Source organism: Nothobranchius furzeri, chromosome 12 (assembly GCF_043380555.1).
Source record: "Nothobranchius furzeri strain GRZ-AD chromosome 12, NfurGRZ-RIMD1, whole genome shotgun sequence".
Lineage (NCBI taxonomy): Eukaryota > Metazoa > Chordata > Actinopteri > Cyprinodontiformes > Nothobranchiidae > Nothobranchius > Nothobranchius furzeri.
This window is the reverse complement of record NC_091752.1, coordinates 31,271,037-31,292,341: the sequence shown is the minus strand read 5'-3', so window position 1 is coordinate 31,292,341 and position 21,305 is coordinate 31,271,037. Positions and strand designations below refer to the sequence as shown.

The 21,305-nt window shown below is 40.2% G+C and overlaps 1 protein-coding gene across 1 annotated transcript; it reads left to right on the top strand.

The window, feature by feature from the left end:
* The first annotated feature begins 1,941 nt into the window (after positions 1–1,941).
* Positions 1,942–19,683, top strand: LOC107375956 (coiled-coil domain-containing protein 6). Its single transcript, XM_015944806.3, has 9 exons — positions 1,942–2,230; positions 3,490–3,639; positions 5,167–5,295; positions 6,979–7,082; positions 7,411–7,571; positions 9,006–9,162; positions 10,761–10,861; positions 13,188–13,309; positions 18,722–19,683. The coding sequence occupies exons 1-9, from the start codon at positions 1,976–1,978 to the stop codon at positions 18,920–18,922; spliced, it is 1,380 nt and encodes a 459-aa protein (XP_015800292.1). The 5' UTR covers positions 1,942–1,975; the 3' UTR covers positions 18,923–19,683.
* The last annotated feature ends 1,622 nt before the right edge of the window (positions 19,684–21,305 follow it).

Genomic DNA, 21,305 nt, shown 5'->3' with positions numbered 1-21,305 from the left:
TGACAACCAGATCTGCCTAGTTCTATCGCCTAATGAATCTGGTCCCCTAGACTCACTCTGTCAGTGCCTAGAGCAGGTTAATGACTGGATGGCTGCAGTCAAGTTTCCTTCAGTTAAACAAAGGCAAGACTGAAGTTACTGTCTTTGTTAATGTGTATGTATTTAGCAGATGCTTTTGTCCAAAACGACTTACAAGTGTGAAGCCAGCAAGTTGCCCTTGAGGCTAACATAAACCGCTAATCGGTCAATCCTAGGTGGCAGTGAGGCAGCATAATGAATCATAAAGTAAACAAGGAGTGGACAGTAGAGTGGGGGGCGGGTGCAGGGTAGCCCTAGTTTAGAAGATGCTCTCTGAAGAGCAGAGTCTTCTGGAGTTTCATGAAAATCGACTGTTCTGGTAGTGCTTGGTAGGTCATTCCACATCTGTGGAACCACACATGAAAAGAGTCTGGATTGTCCTGAGCGTGGTGTAGGCACTGCGTGCTAGCCGACAATCCTTTGATGACCTGAGCGGCCGAGCCGTGATATAAGCCTTTGCAAGAGGATTCAGGTAGATGGGAGCCATACCATCCAGGACTTTGTACTGTTAGCAATTTGAATTTGATGTGTGCAGCTAACGGTAGCCCGTGGAGCCCGAGAAACAAATTAATGCGTTCAACTCCAGCAGGCTGGACTACTGCAGTGGTCTTCCAACTGGTCTTCCCAAAACAGCTGTAAAACAAATGCAACTTATTCAGAATGCTGCTGCTAGAGTCCTAACAAGAACCAAAAGAACTGAGCACATCACCTTCATCATCATTCTTAAATCTCTACACTGGTTACCAGTAAACTACAGAATCAACTTCTGTGCTTCTACTAGTCTATAAATCTCTCAATGGCATGGGGCCAAAGAACATGTCAGATCTCCTTCCAGTATATACACCCAGCAGAGCTCTCAGATCCTTGAGAAACTGCCAGCTGGTAGAACCCCGGGTCAGAACCAAACAGGGTGAAGCTGCTTTTAATCACATGCTGCACACAGATGGAATCAGCATCCTTATGACTTCAAACGTGCCCCAACTCTAGTAACTTTTAAATCAAAATTGAAAACCTTCATGTATTCATAAGCCATTGAATAAATGTTTCTTATGCAGCACTGTAACTGTTAACCTTTTGACTATGCTTTTTATCTGTTTGTTGAATCTGAAATTAATATCTACATTTTTTTGTTTAATTTATTGTGTCTGCTGTTCTTGCTTCTCTAAAGCACTTTGAATTGCCTTTATGTTTGAAATGTGCTATGCAAATAAAGCTGCCTTGCCTCGGCTGAATTCCATCTAACAATAATGTCATTTTGGGGGGAACGACATGCCCTCTGCAGTAAATTGTAAACTATTGTTATACGCTGATGACTCTGTCTGCACTAATATTTTCTGGAAAAAACCCAGCAGATATCTAGCAAACCTTGTCCCCTGAACTCAAGTCGGACAGAGAATGGTTGATTGACAACACATTTTCTCTTCACTTAGGGCAGGGGTAGGCAACCCTGGTCCTAGCCACAGTCCTGCCTGTTTTCCACACATAACACAAGGTCCCGTAAGTCACAGAGATCCTTGATCATCCCTCATGTTCGTTCCTTCGGTCCAACTGCATTTACCTTGACTACAGCCAAATGTTTCAGTGAACTACCAAGTGAAATCAGGGTCTGCCAATTGAAGTTGGTTTTCAAGAAAAGGGTCAAAACTGTTTTTATTTCAAAAGCTGATCCAAAGACAGAATGATTCATGTTTATCTTATACTGTTTAACCCTTTTACAGTAGCCTCTTGACTCTAAAGTTGTTATTCTTACCCTGTGTCTAAATAAAAATCAATCAAACTACTTTCAAACCCATCAGTTGAGTTTCGTTATGCGTTACAACGGGTTGCCATACCCTACGTGTTCTACTAGGAGCGAACGCTGCAGTTGCCGTCCTCCTCCCTTCCCTACATCACAACCATGGCGGACAGCGCGAGCGAGAGCGATACTGACGGAGCGGGGAGCAGCTCGGCCACCCCAATGTCGTCCTCCGCTTCCAATTCTGGGAAACCGAGCATAGTCATTTCACAGTTCCGTTTGGAAGAACTGACGAATCGCCTTGCCTCTTTGCAACAGGAGAATAAAGTTCTCAAAATTGAGCTGGAGACGTTTAAACTTAAGTGCAAAGCCCTGCAGGAGGAAAATCGGGACCTCCGCAAAGCTAGCGTCACCATTGTGAGTAACGTCTGCTAGCTTACTAGCCCCAATGCTATTGCCATGCTACAAAATATACCACATTTGTCAGCAAGTTAGCTTCAGTTTGTACTGTCCGTGTAGAGCTAAACCGTGAACGACAGCACACTTTTAATGCATTCTGGTTATATCGCTTGTATTCGAACACATCTTGTTGACGTTTTGTTAGCTCTGCTATCGTTTGATGCTTGGGTTAGTTGCTAATTTAGCCAGAGTAGCGCTTGCCAGGTGGTTGGGCAATGATAGGCAGCTAGTTTGCTTTGTTTTGTTTAGCGTTGCTAGCTTAGCCAGGTTGGCTAATAATTAGTATCTAAACTAACAGACTTTTACGTCTGTGCGGGGTGTTTATGCGCGGTTTGCTGTTAGTGCAGCAGTTTATTTTCTGTTGCGACGTTGTCATGATCTTAAAAGCAGCGATATGGCAACTGACATCGCTTAGCAGTAGCTAAGGGTAACGCCTCATGTGTCTCCATGCTTGGTTAATCAGCCCCAGCTTCATAAAAATGTGTAACCGATCTGTTGGGAGTCATACCAAAATGTCATGCTGTTATCATGGTTCCCTTGCGGGTTTTTGTCGTAGGAAAATATGTGGAAACAATTTGCATGTCTGAGCAAACCATATTCAAATCCAAACGTCTTAAGACAGAAATACGAATTTCAAACGTTTGCTTTACACTAAAGTTTGCCACTGTTGCCTTTTAGTTTATTATTAACTGTATGACTTAAAATTTGTTTTAGATCCCAGTGACAAATAATTAAATTTAGAAATCTGTTGAAAAATACTTAAATTGACAAACATGTGCAGGTCCCCTGTTCCTCCATCCTTTCCACCCAGTCCATAAAACGTTTAAAGTATATTATATTTTATGTTACAGTTTTTGTTCCTGGCTTCCTCACAAGTTCCCACGCCTCGTTAAACATACTTTATCCTTGAGCTCAGTAAATAATGACAAATGAGATCTGCAAGGACAGATGTGTCATCACACTGAAATGCTAGCTGCTGTAGCTGTCCCTATGTTTCACTCTTCCCTTCATCATAGGTCAGCCTGCACTGCAATAGTTCTTGACTCATTTGGGAAAATTATGCTTCCTCTTTGGCTTGCTCTCTTCACTGCAGTTTAATCAGACCAAGGTTCAAAACATTCTGCTGTGCCAGGATGTAGAAAGACCTTGTTTTAGTGACGTTTCTACTGGCGTTGTACCCATGTGATCTTTTTTTTTTTAATTTTTTTATCTCACAGCAAGCACGAGCAGAGCAGGAGGAGGAATTTATCAGCAACACCTTGTTCAAGAAAATCCAAGCTCTTCAAAAGGAGAAAGAGACCTTGGCAGTCAACTATGAGAAGGAGGAGGAATTTCTCACGAATGAGCTGTCTAGGAAACTTATGCAAGTGAGTAGAGGGTAAAAATCATGTTTGATGCACGAAAGCACGCACTCGCACAAAACGTACCGCTCAGGAGAAAAGCAGACATATTCTGCAGCATTCTGGAGGATTTCCTGTTGATCACGATCATTAGATGAAAAGGGGAGGAGGGCATTTTTTTCAAAAAGGCAAGCGGCTCAGAGAGCCAATGTGTCATATTGGCAGGTGAGTGGCTGAGCCAGGTGGAGGTGCGGCTGCCTCACCTGGAGACCAGTGCAGTGCAGCCACGTAGTAATTTGCTGACAACGTCACGTTTTTCAGTTTAGCCATCAGCCACGGCTGATTATAAATAAATGTGGAGCAGAGATTTTAACCTGAAGATGGAGATATAATTATGGTTTTGGGCTGAAATATTACATTTAAAGTAAGTTGCACTAAACTGCCACACTGATGATTACACGTGTGTACAGCACCATTAGACACTCATCTATACAGATTATCGGCAAAAAACGTTAATTTAGGCGTTACTTGCTCTTTAGGGTCATAGAAATGCACTCGTGGCTTTTCTGAACATTAAACAGACTTGTATTTCTCGTTGGCCAAAAGCCTTCACAGGCATACCTGTTAGATGAAAGCATCGTTGCACGAGTTCCTGTAACAACGGCATCCGAGTTAAACCTTCGTTCTCTGAGGTGTTTAAATACTCTGGCCTTTTTTGTGGGACCAGATATACTTGTGTTGCCGTCCATCGTACGTTTAAATGATTATTTTCAGTTGTTAAATGACACAATTTGAATCCATGTTAAATCTGATTACATTGTGTCATTTCAGTGTTTCTCCTTTTCTCATCTGGTTGGAATGTTTGATTTTAATTGATTGCATGAAGAATTTACCCTGCTAACTGTAAAATGTCTTTTGAATAGAAGCGGAATATCTGTCTTCTCTGCTTCTAATGTGGCTCTTATTCAAAATGCAGAATTTATGGAGAGGTGTGGAAAATGGCCATTGCTTAGTGTATGAACGTTTGGACTTTGTAAGCCTGCAAGCAAAACAATGAATGAAATGTCTTAAATTCCCAGTTTGGCCTGGTTTAAGAGCAAACCTTCCTCAGAAACATTCACTGAAAGAAAGAAAAAAAAGTTTGGCTGCAGATTGTTGAGATGGCGATGGCTAATTAGGACATTTTAATGCTCTGCCTCTGTGTCGACATTCCTTTTGGTTTTGTTTATGAGCAGCCTCTGATAGGAAAGAAAAAAAACATGAACTAGATTCCCCATTTCTCTGGGTGGCATCAATAGTTGCATTTTTTCATTCGTTTTCCCTTCAAATGAATTCAAATGTCCTGTAAATCCTGACAGGAATGTGTCGTTTAATCTCTGCTGAGTTGCACCTTTTTGTTTTTATTAACCAACTCTTTCCCATCGATTCCACCAGAACATCAGTAACATTGTTCTTTTTGTTTTCTTTGGGGAAACTCTGAAAATCTGCTTTGATTTCAGTCCTTTGCTTCGTGCTTTCTTTGCTAATGCGATTTTCCTTCCTTTTCCGTCCCAGCTCCAACACGAGAAGGCAGAGTTGGAGCAGCACTTGGAGCAAGAGCAGGAGTTCCAGGTTAACAAGCTCATGAAGAAGATCAAGAAAATGGAGAATGAAACCATCTCTAAGCAGCTCACCCTGGAACAGGTAGGTTGGTTTTGGCAGATGTCTGAACCACATTCATGCTGGTACGCCCTATCCTCGAGCACATGTAGGAGTGTGCATAGCGACTGTCATGGTGTTCAGCACGAGTTTGGCTACTCTTCATTTTCCCTGCTGAATTTTATTCAGAGAGAACATTCTTTGTATTCCTCTTGGTGGCAAAATTTTTTAAGCTCTGAAATCAGTGTATTAATTAGGGATGGACCGATGGATCGGCATTTGATCCCAATCGGCCGATAGCGCCCTTATCGGTTTTGATCGGAGTTTTCAAAGTAGATCAAAGCAGACCGATCAGGTAGGGTTGTCACGGTAACCGGTGTAGCGGTAAACCCCGGTAAAAAAAAAAGTTGACAATAATAATAACCGTCTTGTTTTAAAAAAAACTACATTAACTCGGAGGATTACCATGGCTGCAGTGTAGGCGCGGTGACCCTTACCAGCCACCGTATCATCTACTGAAGTTGCCGGCGGCACATGCGCGCTTTGATGTTTACAACCAAAACTTTCTTGAAGCTAAAGCTGAAATAATGGCCAAAGGAGGAGACGGAGACGCTTCAAATCTCATGACACATCTGCGTGACCATCACCCACAACTCTACAGTCAACGCAAGGCAAGCTAACGTTAGCGTTTTAGCTAAAATGCGTGATCCGAGGATTTGGGTTGAGGGAGAATGTAACGAGTGGCTATATAAAGCAGCCGCAGCGCCGCTACCTGCATATAAACCGTGTCGTGGACACCCCCATGTTGAAATGACGCTATGCATTACGGGGCTCCCAGGGGCAGATAAGAGTTGGTCTCTCTCCGAGAATAATTATGAATTTAACAATGATTACTGCCTGATGACATTTTCCCACATCTGCAAAGCTCACTGGAAGGGCACAAACCGAGGACAATATTTTCCTGATATAGGGTTTATTACTCAAGTAAGGGTAAAAAAAAGTATCTGATTAGAAGGCTACTTGAGTACTGAGTGTCACCTGATCTAATATTTTTAAAATGATGGCATCAAACAGACGAAAAATTAGAAGTTATGGGCAGATATTGGTATTTTAAAGACTAAAGGGGAAAAATTTAAACAAATAAACAACTTAATTACAAAATAACACATTTTAGGCTAAATTTAGACACAAACTGAGGACAATATTTCCTGACATACAGGGTTTATTTAATTGTGTGAAAATGTAGCACGTTTAAAAAAATACCGCGATAATACCGAAAACCGTGGTAATTTTGGTCACAATAACCGTGAGGTTAAATTTTCACACCGTGACAACCTTAATACAGACCATTTTAGATTAGGTTACATTTCCTTTATTCCCAGATTATGTAGTTTGTACCACTCATTATAATGTTGTAGAAAATTTCTGGCCAATCCACGTGATCGGTATCGGTGATCAGCATTCTTTGATATCGGTATCGGTGATCGGCAGCAAAAAACCTGATCGGTGCATCCCTAGTTTTAATTTTAACGTGTTGCATCAGTAACACCATATCAACACCACTGTGCATTTAGCTCAGTTTTAATCTATTAGTACGTGTGTGGCTCAGGGAAAGAAACCACCTCATCAGAGTGGAGGCCTTGGGCTTGATGTTGCTGCGTTTTCTGTGGATTCTTGTGAATCCATGTTTACATTATTTGTAGCTGATAACATTCTTTGTTCTCCTAGTTGAGGAGGGAGAAGATTGACCTTGAGAACACATTAGAACAGGAACAAGAAGCCTTGGTCAACAGGCTGTGGAAACGCATGGACAAACTGGAGGCTGAGAAAAGGTAGGAAGTGGGTTTATGATTAACTGAGGAACTCGATACAGATGTACATCAACCGCATTATTAACTTATTTTTATTGAAGATGGTTTTTACGATATAATTTTATAAATGAAAGCGTAAGGTTGGCTCTTCTATTCCATCTTATCCAAAGCAGCTTCATTTTTTTTTTGCTGTTTTAATGCTAATAAAAACAGCAATATTTAGATTTTTATTGTATCAGATGTTTTTCTTTTATATATAAATTAGTTTGAAGTAAATGCTGTTAAAAGCCTGTCTGTCACTCGAGCTGATGGATGGTTATAAAACAATCTTGTTGTTTTTCTTTACTAGAATCCTGCAAGAAAAGTTGGACCAGCCCGTATCTGCTCCTCCCTCCCCTAGAGATGTTTCCATGGAGATAGACTCACCAGAGAACATGATGCGGCATATCCGCTTCCTGAAGAATGAGGTGGAGAGGCTTAAGAAGAGCCTGCGCACCACCGAGCTGCAGCGTGAGTATCTTTTCTCAGGATCTAATGGATGTAGGCTGCAGAGAGGCAGATGGTCTTCAGCGGCCACGTAGATGGGACTAATAAAACCGATCCTCAGATAAGCTCTGCCTAATGTATAATATACCTAATATATAGTATGTTGCACCAACATTTTACAGCTTTACCTTTGGTTTTCACTGGTCGCATCTCTTAAGCGCATCCAATTTTAGCTTTTTCCTTTTATCTTTCTTTTATAATTGCTGTTTCGTCTAAACATGCTAATAAATAAGTTCTACACTGATATTACTCTTCGACGGGGAATCGTCATGTCAAGAATATTTAATAGAAAATAAATAAAATATGAAAACATTTTTTTGAAGGTAACAAGAAAGTAGTCAACATGAATTACTTCCTGATCAAGCTCTTGTGGCGAAGCCACTGAAGTGTTTGCACTTCTAAAATGTGCACAGGCTAAAATGCATCACCTTACATTCACTGGAAGTGTTGAAAAGGTGAGAGCTCAAAGGAGTATGGTTGGTGCAAAGATTGCTACAAATGCATCATAGGGTTTAGTAACGGGGCTTTTAGTGACAGCAGGGCTGATAAAGTCATGTGCAGCGTTGGTAAAAGGCCATCCACCCCTGCATCCATCTCTGGGTTGCTTTATGATTACAGGAAGCCTCAGTGCAGCTTAAGTAACTCACTATGGTCTTGTAGACTAGTGTGTATTAGATAACAGAAAGTATGGTGTTGTAAAAAGAAATGTGTGGACATCATATTAGAAATGCAGACTTTTAAATATTTATATTTTAGTAACTGATGCAAATTGAACTAAATGCTTACCAAAGTCATTTTTTAGTGTCCGTTTTTGCCACTAGAGGGAAACAACGGTTCAAGTTTTACATGTTTGACTGATGGGTGGAGTTAAAACTGTTGGGTGTTTTTGTTTTTAAAAGGTTGGAAATTAAACACATCTGTTGTTGCAAATAAATTCAAACAAGACACACAACAACTAACAGCAAACAGGAAAATCATTTAAAATTGTGACCGTCACCAGTTTACGCCTAAACATGATGCAACAGAATCTCCTCTTGGTTAGTTTTTTTGTCCTCCTTGCACCTTTCTGAAAAGTCAAATGTACTTGTAGAACTGTCTTTGCAGATGGACACACTGAATTTAAATCTGTATCGGCATCAAAGGAGCGAAGGCGTTTACTGATAATAACAAGGTTATCAGTCCATCCTAGTTACATTAGTTTGTAATTGTTCAGACTCATTTGGCGTATTCAAAGATGACAAAACAAAATACTGTAACACAAAAACGGAGATACAGTGAGTTTTTTTTAGAAGACGTCATTTTGGAGTTTTCAGAAAATGTAGCACGTTTGACTCAGATGTTTGTAATTCTTTTATGTCAAGGATCTAAAATTGAGAACTATTCTGTGTGTTCCTACAGATACGGAGAAGCGTGCCCAGTACATAGAGGAGGAGAGACAGATGAGGGAGGAGAACATTCGCCTGCAGAGGAAACTTCAGAGAGAAATGGAGCGCAGGGAGGCCCTGTGCAGACAGCTGTCCGAGAGTGAATCCAGTCTGGAGATGGATGATGAGAGGTAGAGCATAAAACTCTCTCACAGATGATAACTAAAATCACAATATCCTTATGACGGGATACAAAACAGATAGTATTACGGTAAGTGTCTAGGAATCAGCATTTGACTCAGCAGGCCTGATAATAATGCTGACGTTAGCTTTTAAATAAGAGCTTTGATTCTGCAAGACAAAAATAAAAGTACACGAGATGCATTTAAACAATAGACTGGTGTTCTACTTCAATACGCTACACTTGTTTTGAGTTCTCTCTTTGGACTTTTAAGTGTTTTTTACGTGACTTTATAAGTTCTGTTTAGCACAGCTGTTGAGTAAATGGCAAACACACTCCTCACCTGCCTTAAATCTGATCTAAGCTGCTGGTTCACAGCAGAAATTTTAAATTGTCTGACAATTTTTAAAGCACAAGAACCCACATGCATGGTGAAGACTTATCACATATATACCCATTTTGGTCCTGCAGCGTACCTTCGCAAATACCTCACAACCTGCTTTCACACAGTTCCTACTCAGACAGGAAATGGTGCGAGATAAAACATGACTGCGAAGTAAAAAAACACGGCAGAGGAGGAGAGTGCTCCATGTTTTTGTCGCCTTGCTTTCTGATTGGTTAGATATCACATTCAACAGGCAGCATGTGTGTTTGTCCCCAATAATAAGACCAAGAAAATCCAATGAGTTTCAAAGTTTATGATGGAAGCGGTCCCGACTTCCTTCCTATCCTACCCGGGCGCTCGTAACACACCACACTCGGTAGGATTATCTCATAAGATTATCTTTAGAGTTGTTACAGTAATCATGCTCAACTTTAAGACTGTCAGAATGGAAGAAGCGACTGCCACATGCACCGGGCTTTAGTGTTGGTCATTTCTACTTATTTATTTATTTATTTTTATTCATTTATTTTTTTTATGTATCTGATCATTTATTGATTCTGATTGCTAGACAATATTTCTTCAGAAACTCAAAAACGGGAGTAGTAGAAAAACAAACAAGTTGTTTTGGCTGTTGATCTTAAAATAGCAACAGTAGTAAAACAAACTGCTTCCTGTGTGCAAGGTTCTCTTGTTTTCTTTTATGTACCATCTTCAGATGTCTCCTGCGTTTCCGTCCTGGGGTGTGTCGTACTTTCGACGCCACAGCGTGCCACATCAACCTGATATGCTGATACTAGTATAACAATAACTTCTAGGTCATGCTTCCATTTTTATTTCTGACAACAGTAACATAAGGAAGGGGTGACTTGGGTGTTGTTGTTCTCTGGTGTAAGGGTATCTCTTTACTAGAGGCAAAAGTACAAAAATAGAGCAGGTTTATATTGAATATTGGACAAAAATAAATCAGTATTTAGCGTATTTTTTCTATAATCGATCTCTGAATTAAAAGTTTGATTGATTGATTGATTGATTAAAAGTTACATTTTTCTCTTGAGGGAATCGATAATGAGCTTCCTGTTTACCTCTTGTACCACTAGATCGATCACTTTTAGATATCCTCTTTAACAAATCATAACAAACAATTTAATGGTGCTTGTTGACATGATCTTGTAATAATAGGTGTAGGATTTTCAGATGAGACAAAAATATAATTCTCTCTCCAGGTACTTCAACGAGATGTCTGCGCAGGGTCTGCGAGCGAGGACCGTGTCCAGCCCCATCCCCTACACCCCCTCCCCCAGCTCCAGTCGTCCTATATCACCCGGTAGGTATAGCACAACAATAAAAGGCACCTTTGATGCCAATCAATGTGACTATCTTTGATGTAAGCTTTATCTGTGTTTCAAAGGTAACAATATTTGTTCTGTCTGACTTATTCATTCACACGTTGACACTTTTATTAATTCAATAGTAGCTGGCTGGCCTGCAGCCTAAACATGCTCATGCTGATTTAGCTTTGGTTGAATGCCAAGTTCTATTTTGGTGTTACTTTACATTTTGAATTAATACAAATAATTGAAGTAACTACCTAAGTTTGTATGCAGCAGGACAAATGAATACTAAAGGTTTTTCTGCCATATTCCACCAATATTGCAGCTCACATTTTTCTCTATTTTTTAAAAGTCTGCTATGCTTGTTATGATAGGAATCCAAGTTAGCTTATTGATTGCTTTGGTTTGCTCAACTCCTTCCAGTTGATAGGAATTACAAATTGACTTCCGTTTATCTTAATTTTGTTTATGTCTTGGAAGGTTGAGATTGTGACAGCACAGCAATAGTTGATTCGTTTTTTTTTTAGAATAGTCTTCATTCCTCTCTTGTTTCTACCATTTTCAGTTTTGTCACACACACACACACACGTGCGCTCGCTAATAGGGCTGTAGCGAAGCCTCGACGAAGTCGACGGCTCGATTCCAAAAATTTGTCGACGTCAGATCCGGAAGTCGACGCACCGCGCCCACTTGTTGCATCCCCAGGAGTTTGTAAATAGAGGAGGAATCTGCCTGTTCTTCCTCTAGTTCGCCCTCTTCTCCGCCTTCACTAACATCTCCGCCAAATACCGAAGACCCGGAACAACGTCCGTCCACTACTAGATTATTTTCCTGTTTTGCCCCTTCGTCTTCCGGCAACGGACAACAACTTCCGGGGTCAGATGCGCTGCTTCGTGTCTATCGCAGATGTAGAACATCACCGGGAGCACTTCTCCCTTCATTAAGGACCTTCTTTCAGACATTAGGAGAGCTGTTTTGGTGGTAGCAGTCTCTCCTCCATGCTGGTCTGTTTGCTGCTGGGTGTTTTTGGTTTATTTAAACTTGGTAACTTGAACTTAATGTTGGTAAAGCTACTGTTAGCATCTTCGCTAACAGCTTCTTGCGTTGGGATAAGCTGTTACGTTTTGGTTTAGAGTTCATTTTTTTTGTGGTGTAGATCTCCCTTTTATTACATTTAGAGTGTTGTGGGTTTTCGGTTTAGTGTAAAATATCACCTGAGTTTGGTTTAACCCGTAAGACCACTCGCCTCACGCACATAAGTGACCAAAACAAAGCAGCATGGAGACACTCCATCTTCTACCACCTCTCAGGCAGCAGCCTGCACTCCCAAGTTCTACACGTCACCAGAACATAACCAACCAACACAATAAACGCAGTGTTATACAAAATGGAAGGCCTGTAGTGTTTATTCTCTTACAGTACCAATTTATCAATTTTTTTGAGGAATTTATTTGAGATTTTCTGGTTTTTGTTAATTGTGCAATAGAAAAATAATCATTAGATTAATTTTATAAATAGTCATTAGAATAGTCGACTATTCGATAAAATAATCGTCAGAATAATCGTTTTAAAAATAATCGTTTACCCCCAGCCCTACACGCTAAATCTTATAGGGCTTTCACATCTGGGTAAGCTGTGTGTTATCCATGCTCAGCTACAGGATTTTTCAGACCTGGTCCCTGGCGGTTAGCTTTGTGCAGATCTGACCCTAAACATCCTCTACCGACTGATCCTCCAATTGGCAAGTAGAATGAATTAGCGGTAGCTTCCAGAATGTGTGATTCATTATCAGTCTTGATGCAACGGGCTAAATATCTTCTGACTGCAGCTTGGAAACACCGCTCCAGCCTCAGCAGTGGGAGGACAGACTGCTGTGGGGAGCACACAGCTGTCTCAGTGAGAGAGTAGAAAGCCATGTGCTTCATATCAGAGTCTCCAAAAGCAACGCTGCGCACAGCTGTTTTGTTTACTAATTTAAGAACGTCCCCACATGTTCTGAGACATCCGTATTCCTGGGAAGGCCATGTGAACCTGCCTGTGCGGTGGCGGGCTGACACGACCTAACCAGGTCAGGACTGAACTGGGCCAGATGTGAAAATGCCATTAGAGGAGAGGAACTAAATAACTGTTTACTTAATGTGTAAAGCACAAATACGTGAAGCACACATACAATCTGTTGGAATTTTCCTTTCTTTACGGCAGTATCTTTTTGGTGATACGGAGCTCTTGTTGACATGAACAGCAGGAGTTGATCCTAATTTTGCAGTGACAGCCTTTCTTTGTTTTTATTTATTTGTACTTTTCTGTTTCTCCTTGAAGGTCTCTCATATGGAACTCACACAGTTGGGTTCACCCCTCCAGCAACACTATCCAGAGCTGCCATTTCCCACTACAACACCCCCGCGCTGCACATCCACGGAAGCTCTTCTCATGCCGTAGCAGTACGTATCACCCACCATCATTTCTATTGACCAGGCTAGCATCTACATTCAGATTTTAAGGTTTGTGTTGAATATAACGTTAAAGTGGCAATGTGTAGTTTTTACCCTTAATATCTGGAAATATCCATCAAAATGTTGTTGAAAATTAAATAAATGCCCGGTTGTTGAAAATATTGACAGCTTTGTAACGTATAACCATAAAACTCTGATCTTTTTGGGCATTGCCATATTAGACGCCATGTTTCCTTCATCGTGAGCCTTGCAACGGTTGAACAACTTTCACTAGTCATAAACGTTGTTTTACACATTTACCTCTTCGCTCATTGCCGGTGGTGAGAGGGAATCTGAAGTGCTTGTCATTTTGCTGGTGGTTAAACGTTTGACAAAGTATTTGTTCAGGGACTTTTGAGCCAAATGGCCATCCGTTGGGAATGTCTTACTCGAACACAAAATACTGCATGCTTGCAATGATTTAGGTATGTACTGCTCCCTATCGCCAGGGAAAATACACACGGTCACTTTAAAGGGGCATTATGGAAGTTTGACAGCCAAAACATGTATAGAAATAATAAATGTCTTCTTCATACATTCTCCTGCAATGCCCTGGTCCTGGAGAATGAGCCCTGGCATTTTTACTGTGATTGCCTGTTTTTCTGTAAAATCACAGAAAAAGAGAGATGCTCGGGTCGAGCAGGCTGCTTCATGCGCGTTCACGCTCAGGCATAGCCTGTAGCATTTGCTATCAGTAGCTTTAGCAGCAGAGAGTGAGGTAGTGCCAACTCAGCGACTTTGTCGCTGTTCCTAACGCCTAGTGATGAACCTAGCTACATTTCTGAGGACCCTTAGCTACTTTCTTCTAAATATTTCCTGCAAATTAGCAACAAAAGCCATTTTCACTCCGAACCGTTCTCCGAACGTTGTTTCAGCTGTCATCAAGGATATAAATATTACAGATACATAAGACGTCACTGGTGCTTTAGCTCATCTAATAAGACGATGGACTCTCGTGCAAGAGACCCGGGTTTGATTCTCAATGTGAACATAGTTTGTTTAGAGTTTTTTTTTTACATTAATGGTATTTTTTTACAGTAAGATACCTAAATTTTTATTTGAGACTCGCCGAACGGCATTGAATTCACAGATAAAAAAGATGTGGGTTCAACTTTCATTTTGGAACAATTTTTCAAGCAAGGGAAGGGCATGATCTGAGCATGCAGGAAGGCCTTTGTCGGCTGTGCTGAAGAGAAAGGTACAGAACCAAATTATTTAATTAATTAGCTGCACATTCTCCTGTCCTCTGTCCTCCCCCCCCCCCCCCCACACACACACACACACACGGGACTGTCTCAGCTGTTACTTTCGTTAAGGAGTGTGCACGTACGGCATGCGCGCCTCGTGCACGAGCCTACTATTGAAGCTGCCGTTACGCTTTTGGCCTGAGGGGGCAATCACGATCATAAAAATTCAAAACTCCGTAAAGTCCCTTTAAATCCAAAGCAACAAGTTGATGTGTTTTTTTTTAAATTATCCCATTTAACCAACACCTTTTAACTTTAGGCTCTGAAGACTAAGGCTGTATATTGGCAAGAATATCGCAATATGATTTACATCACAGTTGGAGGGGATACGGTATGATGTATTGAGATACAAAAGCCAGATGATATTTGCAATTTTTAAGACTGAGTTTAATTGGAAAAGTCAAGCCAGATGCTTCAAAAACACATCTATGTTTTCATGAGATCTCGTTGTTCCATAAAAATGAAGGCGGTACAAAGTGCTGCCACCTAGCGGTCAAACTTTGAATTGCATGACACGCTACTAAACATCTAAAAGTTTGTGCCTACAGTAAAGCTCAGAAATGGAGCTAATATTTTACTAATAGCTTTATATGTGAGTGCTATGTTTGTGTTTACTATTGTTAACTGGTCACTAAATTATTATTTTAAGAACTTGTGCTAGTTGAACGTAGAAGATGGTACCTGCAGGATATGTTATTAGAAAGTGTTCGTGGCTGATCTGTGGTCAGAGAAAATGTAAATAGGTATTTTTTTCTTTTCAAATAAATTAGGTTTTTAGCCTGAACTTAATTTCAGGTGAATTCTAAAAGTTGTCTTTAGGGTTTAAGACTTTGTGGAATATTGGGTGCAAAACAAGAGTAACATATTCAGATAAAAAAAAAAAAAAACAATTCCTTAAAAAGGAAGCCTTATAACAGTGCACTGATACCACTACTTATTACATTTTCAGAAAATGTTATCTCCTAGATAATGGCTGCAAAAAACATAAAATCTTCACCTCTAAAGACTTTGTTGCCAGCAGGATCTTTGCTCTGCCTTTACAGAGCGAGATGTGTACAATGAGAAAACTGTAAATGTGCACGACCAAAGTAAATGCACCGACTACTACAACTGATTCTGAAGTCATGCCTCTAAACTTGATTGGCAAAGCTTCTTGTATTATACCCTCCAGATATTTGAGCTGCAATGTAAATGTGTGGGGTGTTGTCATCTAATGTGGAATTACAGCCCTTCAACTGTAAACAGGAACCTGTCAGTTCCCAACGCTCATCAACTTTTTTAGAAACTTAAACGTGCCAAAGAAGACTGGAAGATTGTCCTTTTTCTTCTTATTGTTGTACTGACACAGATACTTGGAGAGCTCACCATTGTTCACTCACAAATGTCCACAGGTCAACATGGCTGAACGTTTGTCTGTTAAATTACAGAGATAACACAATCTATTAACCCTATTTACATAACCACTCTGTTATTACTTCCTACACCCTTAAGTTATGTCACACTAGAGTTGTTTCATTAAACGTTATCTCTTCAATCTTTAACTTTTAGTTCTACTCATCTTGTCACCCTTATTCAGAAAAAGAACATTCTTACGTTTGTTGAATGTAAGCAAAAGTATCTTAACTAAGATGCTGAGTTGCTGTTTAATATTAATATAAACCAGAAATTGTAAAAGCCCTTCACAAGCAAAATACTTTGTTTCGCTTGGCTGCTCTCTGACTCTAGCCTGGCAAGCCATCCTGTATATGTGAATATTTAGTCTGGCCATGATCCGTTAACAGCTCTCAGTTGTGAGGCAGGATCTTCTACGATGGCCTTTCAAACTGTCCCCACATCCTATTGGATAACAAACATGACGTACTCACCACTACAGATGTCCGTCAACGAGGCAGACCGCCATTACATTGTGTAATAATTACATACAGAATAAAATTGATAAAATGTGACATAGTTTTTCTAAATAAACAATCTGTGACTGGTCAGCCACAATACTGTCCGTGCTTGCGGAAGCTCCAATGGAGCATGCCTAGACAGATGAGCAAAGCAAAATAATTTTGCTTCGGCAAATGATGGTCTAGATTCTAGGCTACTCTGATTTGTCTTTTGTTATAAAATAACCTCTGTCATCTTTATGGAAACGGGGACATGTTGATGTTATTGAGGCACCATAACGGAAGACTTTTTAATCTCCCAGAAATGTGGAGTTATGTGGAGTTATTGTTTCCCAAGAGTTTCATTTAAAAATGTATACATGGAAACTTAATATCATTCAGTGCGCTGAAGTAATTTAAAGAGTTTTAGGCAGCAGTGAAATGATTGTTTTACAAAAATAAAGGAGTATGGTGCAGCGTTGGTGCTGCTGTAACAAGTGAATTTCCCTACCGTGGGACTAAAGTCGTCGTTTGCATTTTTTTTTTTTTACTGTGTGGGCGTCAGAATAAGCCCCCGCACAGTGAAAACAAACATCTCAGCTCTAAAACCGATCTTCATCCACGTACGTCACACATCATGTGATCAGGAAGTAGAAAATCCATGAGTTAGGAGATCGTTTTGGGCTGCTGCTGTAAAAAAAGGTGAGGCGCAAACCAGAAAAGCTTCTGCCGATCACAATTTGACAACGGATTATTAAAGAACGGATAACACTTAAAACGCGCGGATTCTTTTTCAGTTGAAAAATTTGAGAAAAGCCCCTTCAGAAAATAATCCTGAATTAAATTGCAATTGCAATATTGAAGAAGGGGGAAAAAATCCCAATTAGATTTCTTTCCAGAATCGTTCAGTCCTATTCTAGAGTTTCTAAGGCTAATGGTTAGCTTCTATTAGCTGAGATGCAAAAGCAGTACGGCCGTCCACCGTCTCACGCCAAGGTGGTTGAGTCCATGAATATTAATGACTTTTACTGACTTGATCATTTTCCAGTCTAATTCCTGCCTAGCTAATGTATGCATTGAGGGTAAGAAAAGTTTCACATTCAGTATGCATATGTAACTGGGACTGACCAGTCATCTTTCAAAAAGAACAAGTATTACACAATTTGCCAGTAAATGAGACCTTTAATCAGACTTTATATCAGTGGTTGCTAATGATCACCATGTGGGCTGAAGCAGAAAAAGATCAACTCGGCTCCTTAGGTGAGGTTGTGAAAGTCTTGCGTGTCTCGGGTCAAACAAGCTTTCTTTCTGGCAACACTTTCAAAGCTGACTGGGATTCTTTGGACTGGCACACGGCAACGTTTCCCTCCTCTAGTTCAGCCATGGGTGGGTTAAGATATTTTCTGAACTATTTTGTTGCAGTTGTGAGCTGAGCTGTGTCAGATTAAGAACTGCAAAGCTGATAAAAAAAAAGCCAATTAACTTCAGCTCGCTGTTTCTGTTATCGTTCCTCCTCCACATTCTGGCTTCATAAACCTTGACCTTATCTACTTTCCTGTTGTGAGAAGACCTAAAGTTGAGAGTCATTGAGTAAATTAGATATTTATTTATTTTTCTCTTTTGTTGCTTTCTTTTGCTTTTAAACTAATGGGGCTGTCGGTGACGACTGGCAAATCATTTTTCATTTGTAGTTATTTAAATAAATCCTCTTAAAAAAACAATGTTCTGTTAGAACATTGAGGACTCATATCTAAAGCTAAAAGCCTGAAAGCAAGAATAAAATAATATTCCATGGAACATTATAGCTGGGGTGATTGGAAAATGCTAAAGCAGAGAAATGTGCTCCTAATCTCACCAGGATGTGCTGTGCTTTGTCTTTTATTAATCTTATTCCCAGGATTAAGTAATAAAGCACACCTCTATCACAGTTATTCTTCTTTACCCCATATCTTTGCATTTCTGTGGTACAACCCACGTCCTTTCACCCCCTCGGCCCACCCAGGAGCTAAACCTGGGAATAACTCTTGAGTTGAAGCCCACAGACAGATTAGTTTTCCTCTAAATCTTGAGTCTAGCCATTGGCACTGGGGATGAAACATTGATGATGACATGTACTGTAGACATTCACACTTTTTTCCGTTCAGTCAGGAAATGATGGCTAACAACAGAATTGAACAAAAATATTTTTCTGCCATCTTGTTTTTGAAAATATTTATTTCTTTTTTCTGTCATTTTCTCAACAGCGGCCATCTCCAAGAAGAAGCGCCAGTCCTGACAAATTCAAGCGTCCAACACCCCCACCCTCTCCCAACACACACTCAGGGGCTCTACAGGCTCAGCCTCCACTCCCCCCACCAGCTCAGCCCATGGTTCAGTCCATGTCCTCCCCAGCAGCCATGTCACAGCACGCAGCAGCACCGCAGCAGCCTCCCTCCCAGCCATAGCACCACACACTCTCGCACACACACACACAGTCTCTGTCTTTGCGCGTGATTGTGCGCACTGAATGCCACGATGCTACCGCAGCAACTTCCGTCATTACCAGCTCTGGAAGTGAAGTTTCTTACTCTTAAAGTCCACAAAAGATGCAGCTTCAGAAGGTTTTAGAGGAAAAAGAAACAAGATGGCAACTGGGCCTTGGTGAAGGTAGCGGCCTGCCAAATCCACATGTGGCGTTAACTTCTCTTAAATGGAATGGATGGACTTAAAATAATTGTTTCTGGGTTTTGTAGGATAATTATTTGTTCCACCTTCTGTCTTGTACATGTGTTTTTTGGCTTGGGACTGTAGCTGGTTGGAATTGTTGTTGTGGCGCTTCTGAGATAGCACAAACAGCACAGTTAGTATGTTTCATGCTAGTGTTTTACTATAGGTTGGATGTTTGAATCAGTGGATGAATCTGCAGCTACAGAAATGAATGAACTAATAGAAAGTCTTTATTTTTCATGCCTTTAATATGACACTTGATAGCAGTAATGTCCTCCACTCCAGATCACCCTTGTGTCATTTAAGCAGTGTCAACAACTCATGTACCCAGGTCGATAGTGGCTTTGATTAGGTTTACTTAAGTGTCATGGGAGACTGCTCGGAGTTTCTCCGTTATAGGGCGCCGACCAAACCGAGCTTGCAGCAGAGTTATTTTAGGTTCAGGAAGCATTCAACGCTGTGCTGATTCTCAGTTCAAAGAATAAAAGCATTGATGATGGATTCTGGTACATAAACCACAGATAAACATCGCCTTTTGGGCTGTTTAAAAACATAGTCTGAGGTGTGTTACAGCTTAGTCATGTACTCGGTCTTCTCTGATTTCTCTTTCTAGTGTATTTCTGAAAGCTTCTATCATCCTAATGGATACTTTCCATCAGAAAAAAGTGATTAAAACAATGCTTTTCACACTAAATATACATACTGCTAAAACATTCTAACTGAATGGTACTGGTCAACTAAATTTCTATGTATCATTAAAGCTCTTGACATGACAACTCTGGTTTTTAATTGTGAGTTTGATGAATGTTTGTTGCTCCTGCGTAAGAAGTGACAGTCATTCGTATACATATATCTGTGAAATTTATGCAAGGACTTGTTTTTTTATGCAGTCTAACTTGTACTTTATTTTTTTAGTTTTTGATTTTAGCATCACTGTAATGTTAAACTTCGGACGTTATCGCACGTACAGAACAACACAGCAGTAATTGATGGGAAAATGTGTGTGCCTTAAATAAACCTGCACCATTGAAGTTCCTACCTGAGGTGGTACAAAAAAGAATCATTCTGATAAGGAGCAATTAATGTCTCGCATGCAAATAATCAACACAAACCCGTACCAAGAAAAAACGGAAGAAACCAAATCAGAGTTTATTTGCGGAACGTTGACTTCGCTGTCGTATCTCAAAGGCTGTTGGGAACATTAGCTCGACAAACAACTTTTATTTTTTAAGAACTAGTCATCCAATGATGTACTTTGAATTTGTTCACACTTGGACTTTTCTATTTTTTGAGTTAGACATTGTTGTCAGCACAGATTTTGTTGATATTAAAGCTCATCAGATGAACGCTGATCCTGTTTTTCATCACGCTAGCAACTATCAACAACAATGGGTGACTTATTTTGGATTTTAATCTAAAGTTCACTATTGCTGTATTGAGAAAATTGAAACGGTGATTCTTGTAAAAATGGATTCATATCCATATCCAATCCATGAATGGATTCATAAGTCCAAAATTCTATTTGTTTAGTTTAATTTGCCCTTTTAACAGCTAAAGTTGTAAGGAAAGTCTAGATGATCATTTTAAGGTTTAGCTCTGAAAGGGTTAATATAGTTTTCCCCGGTAAACTAACTCGCCCAGTGTTGCATCATTGAATTACGAGCATATAATTAAGGTAACGGCTCAAAAAACGTTTTCATAGCACTGACCGATGTCGAGCAGGTTCCGATTGATTATCAGTTCTAACCTTTGAGAATCTGAATCAAATCCATTCTTGAAATTTGAATTAATACCCAGCTCTAAAGTTCCCGTGTAAAAGTCAGCAGATCAAATACCATTAATGTGTTCAGGCTCTTTTCCTTTTGCTTTTGCTTTCTGCTATTGGGAGTCTTCCTTCCACAGGATTGAATGTTTAAATGATGGAGCTGCATACGAGTGCTCACTTGTGGGATGCGAAGCAGAAAACTAACACCGGTGGTCACATGTTAAATGACCTTATAAGGGTTTTCAAATCTTTACTTCCCTGTAGTGCCCTAAGATGGCCAACAGCCGGATGATCTCCCGTTGTGCCCCTAGCTGAAATGCAGAATAATATTAATCTATTGTTACACAACTGAACCA

Excerpts from the sequence above, each read along its gene's own strand:
- LOC107375956 (XM_015944806.3), top strand. The coding sequence starts at position 1,976 with ATGGCGGACAGCGCGAGCGAGAGCGATACTGACGGAGCGGGGAGCAGC. Across the intron at positions 2,231-3,489 it reads GCAAAGCTAGCGTCACCATT|CAAGCACGAGCAGAGCAGGA; the intron begins GTGAGTAACGTC and ends TTTATCTCACAG. Across the intron at positions 10,862-13,187 it reads CAGTCGTCCTATATCACCCG|GTCTCTCATATGGAACTCAC; the intron begins GTAGGTATAGCA and ends TTCTCCTTGAAG.